This window comes from Rattus norvegicus, chromosome 10 (genome assembly GCF_021556685.1).
Source record: "Rattus norvegicus strain SHRSP/BbbUtx chromosome 10, alternate assembly SHRSP_T2T, whole genome shotgun sequence".
Lineage (NCBI taxonomy): Eukaryota > Metazoa > Chordata > Mammalia > Rodentia > Muridae > Rattus > Rattus norvegicus.
The window spans coordinates 79,761,892-79,775,396 of record NC_141543.1 but is presented as its reverse complement, the minus strand read 5'-3'; the positions used below and the strand labels follow the sequence as shown (position 1 = coordinate 79,775,396).

General features: G+C 44.9%; 1 protein-coding gene and 1 long non-coding RNA gene across 6 annotated transcripts in view; one reads left to right on the top strand and one right to left on the bottom strand.

Moving 5' to 3' along the window:
• The window catches only part of Dgke (diacylglycerol kinase epsilon), a 25,567-nt gene extending 17,445 nt beyond the window's left edge, over positions 1-8,122 (top strand). For 3 of the 5 annotated variants that reach the window (NR_172101.2, NM_001394359.2, NM_001394358.2), the window contains 3 exon segments: positions 1,588-1,715; positions 2,319-2,430; positions 2,942-6,825. Coding sequence is in view for 2 of the 5 variants with exons in the window: in NM_001394359.2 (NP_001381288.1) it covers positions 1,588-1,715; positions 2,319-2,430; positions 2,942-3,127 (426 nt within the window). In the remaining 3 variants the exon portion in view is untranslated. 5 annotated transcript variants of the gene reach the window in all.
• LOC120095172 (uncharacterized) overlaps positions 1-13,505 on the bottom strand; it is a 16,304-nt gene extending 2,799 nt beyond the window's left edge. The window contains exons 1-4 of the long non-coding RNA XR_015631934.1: positions 13,065-13,505; positions 8,120-8,381; positions 2,519-3,592; positions 2,242-2,484 (exon numbers count right to left, since the gene is read on the bottom strand). This is a non-coding gene — a long non-coding RNA (uncharacterized LOC120095172). The remainder of the gene's footprint in view (positions 1-2,241; positions 2,485-2,518; positions 3,593-8,119; positions 8,382-13,064) is intronic.

Genomic DNA, 13,505 nt, shown 5'->3' with positions numbered 1-13,505 from the left:
TATATACTAAGGCAAATAAAATTGTATAAGCAGTAAGAGTAGGACATTGTTGATTGTGTGTTGCTGCAGAACCTAGGCATCATATATAGCAGCCTTGTGTATCTTTCTTGCTTCTAGAAAGAGTGTGTAATGGTTAATAACAACAAAGATATTAAAGGAGCCCAAAAGCATTGACAGATAAGGGGGGGAATGATAGCCACCTTGGCAAGAATGAACAGCATGAGCATGCAGGGAAGGAGCTGTGAGAGTCTCCATGAAAGTGTTACTGAGTGATGCCGCTTCAGTGCAGAGCATGGCTTGCAGGGTGGAAGTGGGCAAGAGCCAAGACTAAAGGCATCCAGTCAGAAGCCGGGCCACGGTATCATACCAGCATGTTTAGAACTTGAATTCTGCCCCTGTGCCAGGAAAATAAGCCAGTGGAGGCTTGTTAATGGGGGATGCTGTGTTGGTTTGTGCCCATTAAGGTGTTAGGGCGTGGGGTTGGGGATTTAGCTCAGCGGTAGAGCGCTTGCCTAGGGAGCGCAAGGCCCTGGGTTCGGTCCCCAGCTCCGAAGGAAAAAAAAAAAAAAAAAGGTGTTAGGGCGTGTGGGAGAATAAGGCCGGAGCGTACAGCCTGTTGAACGTCTATAGGGAGATAGGTTCTCCCACAAAATACTGTCAGAAATGCAAGACACAGACAGTGTCATGTGATTCCCTACTAATTTGGTTGTAGGGAACGCAGCATAGATAATGCCAGGTTCCTGCTCTGGGAATGTGAGGTGCCATGCTGCTCTCCAGGGTGCAGAGGAAGTTTTTTTGAGTATCTTATTTTCTTATTTATGTGTGTAGGGGAGGGGGTTGCACACAAGTGCAGGTGCCTAAGTAATTAGTTCCAGGGAATCTGGCCTCCCTGGACACCAGGTATGTAAACAATGCATAGACATAAGCAGGAATAAAATGTTTTAAATATGTAAATTTAAAAAGGGCAAGGTGGTGATTAAAAAAAGGACAATGTTGATAAATGGATTAAAAAGTGTTCCTCTTAGGGCCAAGGGGACAGCTCAGCTGGTGAAGGGCTTATAACACAAGTGAGGACCTTAGTCCAGTTCCCAGAAACCAAGTTTAAAAAGCAGTAAGGGATGGGGGCTGGAGAGGTGGCTCAGGGGTTAAGAGCACCGACTGCTCTTCCAGAGGTCCTGAGTTCAATTCCCAGCAACCACATGGTGGCTCACAACCATCTGTAATGAGATCCGATGCCCTCTTCTGGTGTGTCTGAGGACAGCTACAGTGTACTTATATAGAATAAATGAATAAATCTTTAAAAAAAAAAAAAGCAGTAAGGGCCAGGCAGTGACATTCAAAACCAAGATAGACAGCCTAGATTGACTCCACACCTGTGTGCACACACGCATACCAGGAATAAACCAGTTAATTAGTTCCATTGTGTGACGACAAAGAAAAGGCCAGGTTGCCTTGAGTGCAGGGCAGGAAGTTGCCTTCCCCTCAGGCATGTCCCACATCTCTGAGCATGCTTATTAAAGTTTGAGTTCCCAGGAGATAGCTGTGGAAGTAGGGTGCCCTGTAGTAACTACTTGAATTTCTTTAAAGCTAGAGCTGGATGGTGAGCGAGTTGAACTGCCTAACTTGGAGGGAGTTATTGTTCTGAACATTGGCTACTGGGGCGGTGGCTGCCGACTGTGGGAAGGAGTGGGAGATGAGACGTATCCTCTAGCCAGGTATGTATGTGGTGATGTTGCTGCTTGACTGTTGGGGCAGTCGGGAGGTGCTTTGGTTTGGGATAAACTCTGTAAAATAGGCTAACCTTGAACTCAGTCCTCCTCTTTCCCCCTCCCTGGAACTAGATTATAATTGTTAGTGCCACAGGTGACTGCAGTATGTGGCTGTCACTTAGCGCCCTGGGTTTTTGTTGTATTGTTTGGTTCGGTTTGGTTTGGTTTGGTTTGGTTTGGTTGTTTTCAAGACAGCATGGGACGATGTAGCTCTGGTTTACTAGAACTCAGAGGCCTCTGCCTCCCTAATGTTGGGATTAAAGGTGTGCAATACTTCTGGTTTGTTTTTGAACTCTGTTTCCCTCAGATTTTCACTGCTGTATATGTTAATAAGATGGCGGGTGGGTGTGGTTATACTAATGGCTTTAATTCTCATGGATGGGTGGATGGGTGGATGGATGGATGGATGGAGATATAGATAGACAGATAGATAGACAGACAGACAGATTGACAAAGTAAGTTGATGACCCACCTGTATTAAAAGTGTTTTCTGTAGATAATTTGACTTCACTGCATTCTGTAGTCCACATTTTCTTCTTCTCACGTTAGACATGATGATGGCTTACTGGAAGTTGTTGGAGTATATGGGTCTTTCCACTGTGCTCAAATCCAGGTGAAACTGGCAAATCCTTTTCGAATCGGACAGGCCCATACCGTGCGGGTAGGTGACAGTGACTGGTAACAGAGACAGCGTGTACCTCTCTCCCCCCACACTCTATAGCTGGGGCTGCACCTCTCTCCCCCCACACTCTGTAGCCGGGGCTGCACCTCTCCCCCCACACTCTATAGCCAGGGCTTGCAGGGAGCTGGCCAGCCAACGAGATAAAATGCCCACTGGAAGAGAATCCATAAAGTCTATGAAAAAGCTATATTCAGATGAATTTTTTAATGTTTTTAATTATTTTATGTATGTGAGTACACTGTAGCTGTCTTCAGACACACCAGAAGAGGGCATCAGATCCCATTACAGATGGTTGTGAGCCACCATGTGGTTGCTGGGAATTGAACTCAGGACCTCTGGAAGAGCAATCAGTGCTCTTAACTGCTGCTCCATCTCTCTAGCCCGAGATTAGTTTTTAATGTCAGGGGCTGAGGACCTGTGGAGGTAGTGGTGTGGGCACACCTGCCTGTAGTTTCTGACGGACACTTTCTGATCATTTTCCTGGTTTCAGCTGACTTTGAAGTGCTCCAGGATGCCGATGCCGATGCAGGTGGATGGGGAGCCCTGGGCCCAAGGGCCCTGTACTGTCACCATAACGCACAAGACACATGCACTGATGCTGTACTTCTCTGGGGAGCAGTCGGATGATGACCTCTCAAGCCCTTCAGATCACGAGGACTTAAAGGAGGCCGAGTAGAAGGCTGAGATGAAGCGTATCTGCCCAGATGGGTGACATGTCGCCCACAGGACACTGCTGGCCGTCAGCTGTCATTTCCTTCCTAGCATTGTGTGTGAGCATGTGAACAGCATTTCCACAGCTAGACTTCAGTATCACAGACACACTCTCCTGTCAGCAACACACTCTGATCATTATCACTAACTGAAAAGAAAAACCCACCACAGAGAGGTCCAGGAAGATGAAACACTTCTCCCGGCTGGACATTGTAAGACTGGCCTCACGCCGCATTGTGCACTGCCTTGGTGGACAGGATGTGGACGGAGAGATCATTCCCTCCCTCAGTTCTTGGTGTGTATTAACGCGTTAAACGTTAGCTTGCTTTTGAACTGCCCTGGTTAACATGGGCTTCCTCCCGCACTGTGCCAAGGAAGATGCCCCACACCTCAAACCAAATGGACCCTGCATTCTGATTCCTAGGAGCACCTGAGGAGAAAAGTGAAAGAAAGATGGCGCTTACCATTTTCACAGTAGATATTTCCTATCAGGCTTTCAGATTTTCACAACCATATTGAACTGAAGTGCAAAATCTTTTTTTTTAATTGTTTTTGTTTGGGCAGTACTAAGGATTGAACCTCTGGAAGTCTAGATGAATGCTCTATCATTGAACTACACTCCAGCACTGGTGTGTATGCACACACAAACACACACACACACACACACACACACACACGTATATATGTATATACAACTAGATAGGTAGATGGGGCTAAAGTAAGATTTAGAAAACTTTGGAATGGAAGCTCTACAGTTCACCAGCTTTTCTTTAGACTAAAAGATATCATTGACTGGAAAAAATAGACACATAAGGGAAGCCTCCAAGTCAGATTAGTTACTCAAAAAATAGTCCAGGCTGACTGCCTTCAAGTTGAGTGGTCTTGTGTAGTGAAACACTGCAGGACTCTTGACAGCATTGCCCTCAGAGAGGGAGCTCTGCTAAGATGTTTGTATCCTATTTATTTCAAAGTATGAAAGATATATTTTTAACTTATTGTTTACCTGTGGCGTGATGCTTCTGTTAAGCGTTTACACTGTATTGTATAGCTTTATTTAGTAAAGTGGTCACATAAATCTGCTGGTCACAGTCACATAGCACTCTCTCTCTCTGTTCCATGGCATATATACTCACTGTGCTCATTCCTCAGACCTTAAAAGGGAGGGCACATGAATAAGAAAGAACTTGAGGGGTTGGGGATTTAGCTCAGTGGTAGAGCACTTGCCTAGGAAGCGCAAGGCCCTGGGTTCGGTCCCCAGCTCCGGGAAAAAAAAAAAAAATTAGAAAAAAAAGAAAGAACTTGAGGTCCCGCAAAGCTTCCTTTCTTTCCTTGCCCCTCCGGCCTCCATTGGGAAGCACTTATTGAAGGCAGGCCCATCGCTTCCATTAGGGGGCGCTGTGCCGCTGCTGTCCGAGGCCTGCCTCTGCAGTTCGCCACACCAGTGGGCATCTGGCTTGGTGTGTTTCTGACAAATGGTGGTCTTTCGTGAATTAATTTCTGAAAGACTAGAATCTACTCCCAAACCACCATTTGTCTCCCTTTAATGGTTTCTTATGAATCTGCAGTCAGTGAGTTGCCATAAACGTCAGTTTAGTCACCTCAGGCCCAGACCATGTTTTTGAAAGAACAACTTAGTAAGTAAAATATTAGTGAGTACATTATCCAAAGTAATTTTACCCTGCTGGGTTAACCTTTTCCACCTGTTCCTGGGGGCTATCAAATTCTACTGTTGAAAGATGTTCCATGGGTTTGCTCCAACTTACACCTTCAGAGTGGATCCGCAGCCGAGGTTTGAGAGCCGTGAGAGTTTGTACCTTGTTCCTTGTGAGCTGATCGTGTTTGGTGTGTAATGAGATTCATCCTTAGAGTCGTGGTCAGAATTGTTAGAGAGTCACCCTCTGAGGCATACTATTAAATTTATTGTGGGTATATTTAGTTACCTGTATTTCATAATGTTCTGTTTGTGGTAAAACAATTTATTAATTTGGGGCTATCAGTCAAGATAAGGTAACTACCGAGATTCTCCAGGTAGAGCAGGCTTGTGTCCCCTTGCCAGGACACGCCATGATGTCTTTCTGATGCCTTACTCAGATTCCATATGTAACTTCCACAATACTGTATCGTAAAACAGACCAGTATTTTATTTACTGCAGCTCACATTTAGGCACTAGTTTACCCAGCATTCCAGACAAATGTATAGGCATGTGCCTTGTTTGAATACAATTTGTAATACTTGGTGTTTGCAAGTTATATATTAGATGGTGATAGCTTATTACAAGCCTCTGTACTTCACAAAATGATTGACTATGAGATCCCTCTGTTCCATTTAAAGTTGTCTCCATAGCAACACAACTTACACATTCTCAGGAAAAACTAAGAACCATCTCTTTGTATCTGTTTCCACATCTCTTGTCTTTTCTGCTCTAATACATTCCTCACGCCTCATGAACTTAGTGGCTTAAACTCCGAATAGGTCCTTAGGGATAGTTTTCAGCGCTTTGCATATGTAATAGTGTCAGAGGCTTTCCTGTCTCAGAGTAGGCATTGTCCAGTAGTGAGGTAACTGAACTTAAATGTTTTAGACTTTCTGCAACTTAGCTGTGAACCTGTAATGTAGCTGATATTTATAAAAAAATTTTATAGTGAAAACTATTTATTTTATTTTTTTAGAGTGTGGAAGGAAAATCTGTAGCAATTACTTTTTGAGTATTTGTGTGCCTGGTTGTAATGAGGCTGACTTAGAAAAGTTCTTTTTGTGCTGTGTAAATTTAGTATTTCTGCCAGCATGTCAGAAAGTAATTTTCACCTATAACATAAAGTAAAATATTCCTAGTCTACACTGTGGGATTTTAATTTGCACTTGCTAGGAAACTTGAAAGGTTATGATGATTTGCACATCAATATGGACCTAAATACATAATCTGACCAGAAAGGTCAGTGGAATAGGCAATGACATCATGATACTTTTGTTCAAAATGAAACTATGGAAGCAAGAAACCAGCACTTTATATTCAGAAATGGGGGGGGGTGTTAATTTGGTTTCTGTGACTTTTTTTAAATTTCTGAATGGTTTAGGACAAGGGATGGATTTTAAGTCTAGAAATTTTAAAGGAAAAATAGTTTTGTTGCCCAGCCTCATGACGTCACATGCTCAGCAGCAGCTCTCCTTTAAGAGCCAGGAGGGCCACAAGTGTGGTTGAGGGGTGAACTCCTGCCCCTTTTTGGATCAACTTGGCAATCCCAATACCTAGAGGCTAAGTTCAAGGCCAGCCTGGCTGTACGTGAGGCCCTTATCTCAAAGCAGTTGCTTGCATTCTAACCCGATTGGTGACCTAGCTATTGGAAAGTGATAGCTCCTGGAGTGACCTAGCTTTCAGATAAGTTGGTGGAGCGATTAGTCTTTAGATTAGTGCGTGGACTCTTGGAGGACGGGGAGTAGGTGCTGGTGGAGCACCTCAGTCAGTGTGGCATTACTCTGCACTGAGCCTTACTGAGTCATATACAAGACCAGTAGATAAAATATTTCCACTATTTAAAAAAAAACAACCCTCAGTAGGGCATGGTAGCAATATCTGTTATCTCAGAGAGAGGCAGGAAGATCTCTGAGTTCAAGGCCGGCCAGCCAAGGCTACCTAAACCCTGTCTCAAAAAAAAAAAAAAAAAAGAGCTTTTATGTGTACGGCTGTTTTGTCTGCATGTATCTGCACCATGATCATGTGAGTATTGGGACTTGAAGTCAGGACCTCTGCAAGAACAGCCAGCCAGTACTCTTCACCACTGAGCCATCCCTCCAGCCCTGAGATTGTATTTTTGTAAAAGGGATTTGGAAAATGCTATCTCTGATGACTTAGTCACATGATTGATTTTCCAATGATTTTTTTTTTTAATTCAAAACCTCATGTGTTTCTGGAAATACTCTTTTGGGGATCTTAGTTGCCACTTGGATTGCACTCCCTGGGCTATCTCAAGCTTTCTGTGAGAAGTTTGTTGCATAGTAAAAAAAACCAAACTTAGCCTCTATTCCTTGGGTTGTGATTGTAGTGTGGAAATTGACTGTGTATTCAGTTACTTTATGTAAATACGCACAGAGGTGTTTACTCTGTGCCCCTGGCTGTGTAAGGAGTCTGAAACTTACTGGTCTCGAAGGGTAGATCCTAAGATTCTTGAAGGCATATTAGAGTCAAGCTTTAATGCAGACATTGGCAAGATTTAGCTCTCTAGAATAGCTGTAGAATGTCCAGAAAGCATGTAGTCATTATGCTGACACTAGACCAAAAACAAACATTTCCTAGGTCTCTATAAGGGTAACCTGGGCTACTCACTGAAGGAGCCAGCACAGAACAGGAAAGGAACGCTGATCTGTCTGGTCGGTGACTGACAGAGAATGTTGAAACGAGGAGAGTTGGGAAGTTAGATTGTTTCCTGGTTCTTTCTGACATTGTCCAAGCATGATAGCATCCTGATTGGATGGGCAGATGTGACAGGGGAGGAAAAACACAGGGTTACGTAGGGCAGTGCATGCTCTTAGGTGGCGATCGCCTCCTACACCTTTTGTAATTGCTGGGTTCAGGACTCGGCTAGTAGTCCTTAGAACTTGATCCACCTAAATGACCCCTATGAATAGCTGGGCCCTCTGCTCTTTGATTCTGCTCTGTGCAAGTTTAGAGCAGCCTATCTGGGTCCTCAGTCCTCTCACAGGAGAACCTCTACTCATACCTCTTAACCCACAGCACTGAAGATATTCGGCGGACCCCACTGGAGCAGCCAGCTGGCTTCTTAGACATTGACCCTGCTCTGACCGCAGTAATAACATCATTGTTACTTATTCTATGTTAATTATTGAGTTGGGTCTGTATCCTGTGACCAGTGCCTACAAACAGAAGTGTAAATGAAAGCATTTGATACGTTGAAGATAGGTTTGCTTGTTTTAAAATAAAACATAAAGTATAGTACTTACAAAGTGTGGTTGGGTGTGTGTTTGTCAGACAGTAATCGTGTAAAAAGCAGCCGTGAGTCTCCACCAATGGTCAGTGGTCTTCACCGGGGCAAGCATAATTCGTGGCAAATTCTAAGTCCCATATTTTTGGGGGTGGAAAGAACAGAAGAACGGCCTCCATAGATTCATGTCTTATAATACTTGGTCCCAGTTGGTGGAACTTCAGGAAGGATTAGGAAGTGTCTTCTTGCCCCCTTCTGTGACATACCTCCTCCACCGACTCCTGTTGAGGGTTTGAGATGTGAGCTCTCAGCTCTTCCTGCTGCTATGCCTTTGTCCCTCTTGCATTAGAATTGTAATTTGAGCTCTCTTAGCCACGGGGATAGCTCTAAGGTCTGCCCTGCGCAGGACAGCAGACAGCGTGAGCTTCTACATACAACCTTTCCCCCAAGCCTCTGAATAAAGTGCTTCAACAAAAAAAACAAAAAAAAAAAAAAAAAAAAAAAAAAAGAATTGTAATTTGAGGAGCTGGAGAGATGGCTCAGCAGTTAAGAGCACTGACTGCTCTTCCAGAGGTCCTGAGTTCAATTCTCAGCAACCACATGGTGGCTCACAACCATCTGAAATGGGATTCAATGCCCTCATCTTAAAGACAGCTATAGTGTACTCATATACATTAAATAAATCTTTAAGAAAACAAACTTTAGAATTGTAATTAAGCCAGGCAGTGGTGGTGCATGCCTTTACTCCCAGCACTCAGGAGGCACAGGCAGGCAGATCTCTTGAGTTTGAAAGGCTACAGAGTGAGTTCCAGGACAGCCGCAGCTGCACAGAGAAACCAAAAAGAAAACAAAAAATTGTAATGGACACTGAAGAGATGGCTCATCCGTTAAGAGTACTTGATACGGGGTTGGGGATTTAGCTCAGTGGTAGAGCGCTTGCCTAGCAAGCGCAAGGCCCTGGGTTCGGTCCCCAGCTCCGAAAAAAAGAAAAAAAAAAGAGTACTTGATATACAACCATGAGAAACTGAGTTCGGTTCCTGGCACCCACATATCAGGCTGGTGTGATCTCTCAAATTCCTGCGACCCCAGAATTCAAGAGACAGAGGGACATTAGGAAGCAGAGGCGGGGATCTCTGCGAGTTCAAGGCCAGCCTGATCTACATAATGAGGTCCAGACCAGTCAGGAACTGCCTCAAAAACAAAACAAAAAAATCTGTTAAGCGATTTTGAACTGAAGCATAAAGCCATAACATAATATGTGTCCCAGTTAGGTGGCACAGTAACATCTGGACAGCATCTGGCATTTATAGAGCAATTCCAGTCACTAATTTTATTTGTTCCTTTCAAAAAATTCAAGTGAATCAACAGAACAGATACCATTTCTGTTGCCCAAATCATGACATTTACTCCGAAAGGTAACACACATTGAAGTTGTCCTGACTCCGTCCTACATCCGCTTAGACACTTGTTAGCCCTCTACCCTCTAACCTCCCAACAGCTAGGTCTGTCTGCCTTGGCAACACCGTTTGTTCTATGACTCTGAGCATGGTCCATCTGGATACATTAACCAAAATAGGTAATGATTATGCAAATAAAACACAAGTTAAAATAACTGGGAAAAGTATAAATCAAAATTAATTGTCATGTCGTACCCGAAATACTTAGGTTCTATCAATACAAATGTTGCAGGGTTACCCGGACCTCACCTAAGGTTGATGTAATTGTGCCTTTTTGCCTTTAAAGACACCACCTTTGAGCTTCAACACCAAGAGACTCTGAGGCATTGGCTGGCTCTTGATTGCAGGCCAAAACATTAATGGATTCATTATCAAGATTAATTGATTAATCGGTGTGGGAATCTGCATTTTTCTTAAGTTGATTTATTTCAGTGCCAGTGTTGTGAGGAATGAGGACACCAATCTCATGATCCTGAAATCCAGGGGGGTTGGGCCTCCCTTTCCCTAAGTTGCACAATCATCTAGTAAGTGAGGGGTTTCTAGTCTCCGTTGGGTCATAGGCAGGCTTCCCTATGTGGTTAGCTATTGTTTTAACTATTAGGGTTTCATTCTGTTGCTGTGACCAAAAGCAAGAGCAGGGTTTATTTCTACTTAAAGGATGGAATTCATTTGTGGAATTCAGGGCAAACACTTAGGTTAGGTTAGAGGCAGGCCTCCACACAGCATTACCTCCAATCAAGGAACCCATTTCACAGATGGAAGGGGGTACTTGCTAGCCTACTCACAGGCCAACATAGACTCAACTTTCTTATGCGGCTCAGGACCAGGCTCAGGTCTGGGAGTGGGATTGCCGGGCCCTTCTGCATCCATTAATAATATAATCCCCCCACACCCCCCTCCTCAAGACATGTCACAGGCCAATCCAATCTGGACAATCCCTCAAAGAGGAGGCCTCCTCAGGTACCTCCACATCGTCAAATTGACAGTTGAAATAAATTAAGACAGGGCTAGAGAGGTGGCTCAGCAGTTAGGAGCCGGTAATTGCAGAGGACCAGAGTTTGGTGTCCAGCTCTGGGATTGGGTAGCACAAAATTGCCTTTAACTCCAGCTCCAGGGGATTCAATGTCTCTTGTGGCCTCCAAAGACATTGCCTGCTCCTGTACAAACCCATGCACGCACGCGCGCGCGCACACACACACACACACACAAAGACCGTTACACACTCCTTTTCCCTCTCTCCAATGTCTCACAGCTATGCCACAAAGCAGATGTGTGTGTTTGTGTATATGTACGTATGTTCATGTGTGTGCAAGTGCACCCTGTATATAAGCACGCGTGCATGTGTACATGTGTCTGTGCAAGTCAAAGGGCAACCTCAGTCCCACGTATCATTCCTCAGGAATTGAGACAGGGTCTCTCACCAACCTGGGAGCTCGCCATATAGATTAGGCTGTCCGTCCAGCAAGCCTGGGGAATCTGTTGCCTCCACGTCCCCAGGGTTGGGTTTATAATTGGATGCTACCACACTGGACATTTTTACAGGATTTTAAGGGGTGGAATGCAACTCCTCAGATATCTCCTCAGATCAAAGAGCAGAATTTTGTGGTTCAGAACTCATCAGAACTGGTCTGGCAAGATGGCTCAACAGGTGGAAGACTGCCAAGCCTGACAGCCTAAGTTTGATCCCCAGGACCCACAAGATGTCCTGTGGCATGTACACACACACACACACACACACACACACACACACACACACACACACGCTGAATGAATGAATGAGTGAATGAATGAATGAATGTGAAAAATACAGAATTTCATAGCCTGGCACGGTAATACATATTTTTTAATCCCACCCCATTCAGAGGTGGTTGAATCTCTGTGGATTTGAGGTCAGCCTGGTGTATATTTCGAATTCTAGGTCAGGCAGCAAGGTTACATAGAAAGACCCTGTCTAAAATAACAAAAAACAAGCCAACCAAACAAAAGCCCAGCAGCTCCAGCAATGGGCGACACACACCATCAATATAAGCCAGCAGTGGGGATGAACTTGTTCTGACTGGTCTGTTTCTGCTGCCTCCAGGCAGTTTCAGCTCTGACTCATCTACAAATGCACAGAGAGACAAGATTGGAGGTCTACAAGTTCAGAAGAGTGGGCAGGAAAAGGAAAGTGATACTTAGCCTGAGCCTAGAAGTAGAAACCTAAGAAATCCAAAGCCAAAAACGTTATGCTGGACAAGATGGCAGGAAGAACGGGTGTGGGGGTGGGGGGCTAGCAGAGGATCAGTGGGAGATGAGTCTGGAAAAGCAGCAAATAACTATGGAAGAGAATGGTGGGTTTTTTTTTTGAAAGATTTATTTATTTATTATATATAAGTACACTGTAGCTGTCTTCAGACACACCAGAAAAGGGCATCGGATCTCATTACAGATGGTTGTGAGACACCATGTGGTTGCTGGGATTTGAACTCAGGACCTCTAGAGGAGCAGTTAGTGCTCTTAGCCGCTGAGCCATCTCTCCAGCCCCTGGAAGAGAATGTTTTAACATTCATTCATCCATTCATTCGCTCACTCATTCATTCATGCACTCGTTCATTTGCTCACTCATTCATTCACTCATTCATTCATTCACGCACTCATTCATTTGCTCACTCATTCATTCATTGGCTCACTCATTCATTCATGCACTCATTCATTCATTGGCTCACTCATTCATTCACGCACTCATTCATTCATTGGGGAGGACGTGTGCCACGGTGCTTGTAATCTCTGCACTGGGGAGGTAGGGGCATGAGTTCCATTGCATCCTTACCTGCACAGCAACTTTGAGGACAGCTCTGTCTACGTGACTCCTCGTCTCTAGGAGGGAGTAGGTGGGGCCTGAGCTTTGGGAAACTGAATCTATTCAGTAACTATTGCATGCATTCTCGTGTGGACAATGGAGACAGAAGCATAGAATGCCAGCTCACACAAACAGAGCTAAGTCAGTGCTGGCTGATTGAATCAGTATGCTACAAGGAGCCACTTATGGGCTGGTGACATGGCAAGTAAAGGTGTTGGCCACCGAGCCCGATGACCTGAATTTGATCCCAAAGATCCACATGAAGTAACAGACTAAAAGACTCTATTATGAAGGCGAGAGCCAAGCCAAGGTGTTGGTAATGGTGCACGCCTTTGATCCCAGCACTCAGGAGGCAGAGGCAGGCAGACCCGAGTTCGAGGCCAGCCTCGTCTATAGTTTGAGCTCCACTATAGCCAGAGCCAAACAGAGAAACCCTGTCTCAGAAACCAAAACCAACCAAACAAACAAAAGGTAAGAAACCGCTCCCAAAGGTTGTCCTCTGACTTCCACAGGAATACACTGGCCCAGTATACACAATAAATAAATCAATGCAATAAAAAGACATGCACCGATAAAAAATACTATTACTTATGCAGACAGCAAGAACAATACTCCAAGGCTGGAGGTGTAGCCGAGTTGACGAGTATACCGGACGTGGTAACACATACCTGTAATCCAGCAGTGAAAGCTGGAGGCAGGAGAATCAGAAGTCCAGAGTCATCCTCAGCTACTTAAGAGTCTGAGGCCAGATCAGGCTTCCTTCGTGAGAGACCCAGGCCAAACAAAAGGAATAAACCAAAGGTTCCAGGGGTTAGCATTCTATCTAAGCTCCACCCCCAGTTACCTGGCAACAGCCAGGTTTGCTCCGCCCCACAGTTACCTGGCAACAGCCAGGTATGCCTGACACTAGAAAAGGGGCTGGGCTGCTTGCCCCCTCTCACTCTCTTGCTCTCTTGCTCTCTTGCTCCTCTCTTGTCCCCCCACCCCCACCCCACCCACCCCCCGCTAATCCCTTCCCCCCTCTCTCCACCGGCTCATGGCCGGCCTCTACTCCTCCTCTCCCCCACTACTCTCTCTCTCTCTCTCTCTCTCTCTCTCTCTCTCTCTCT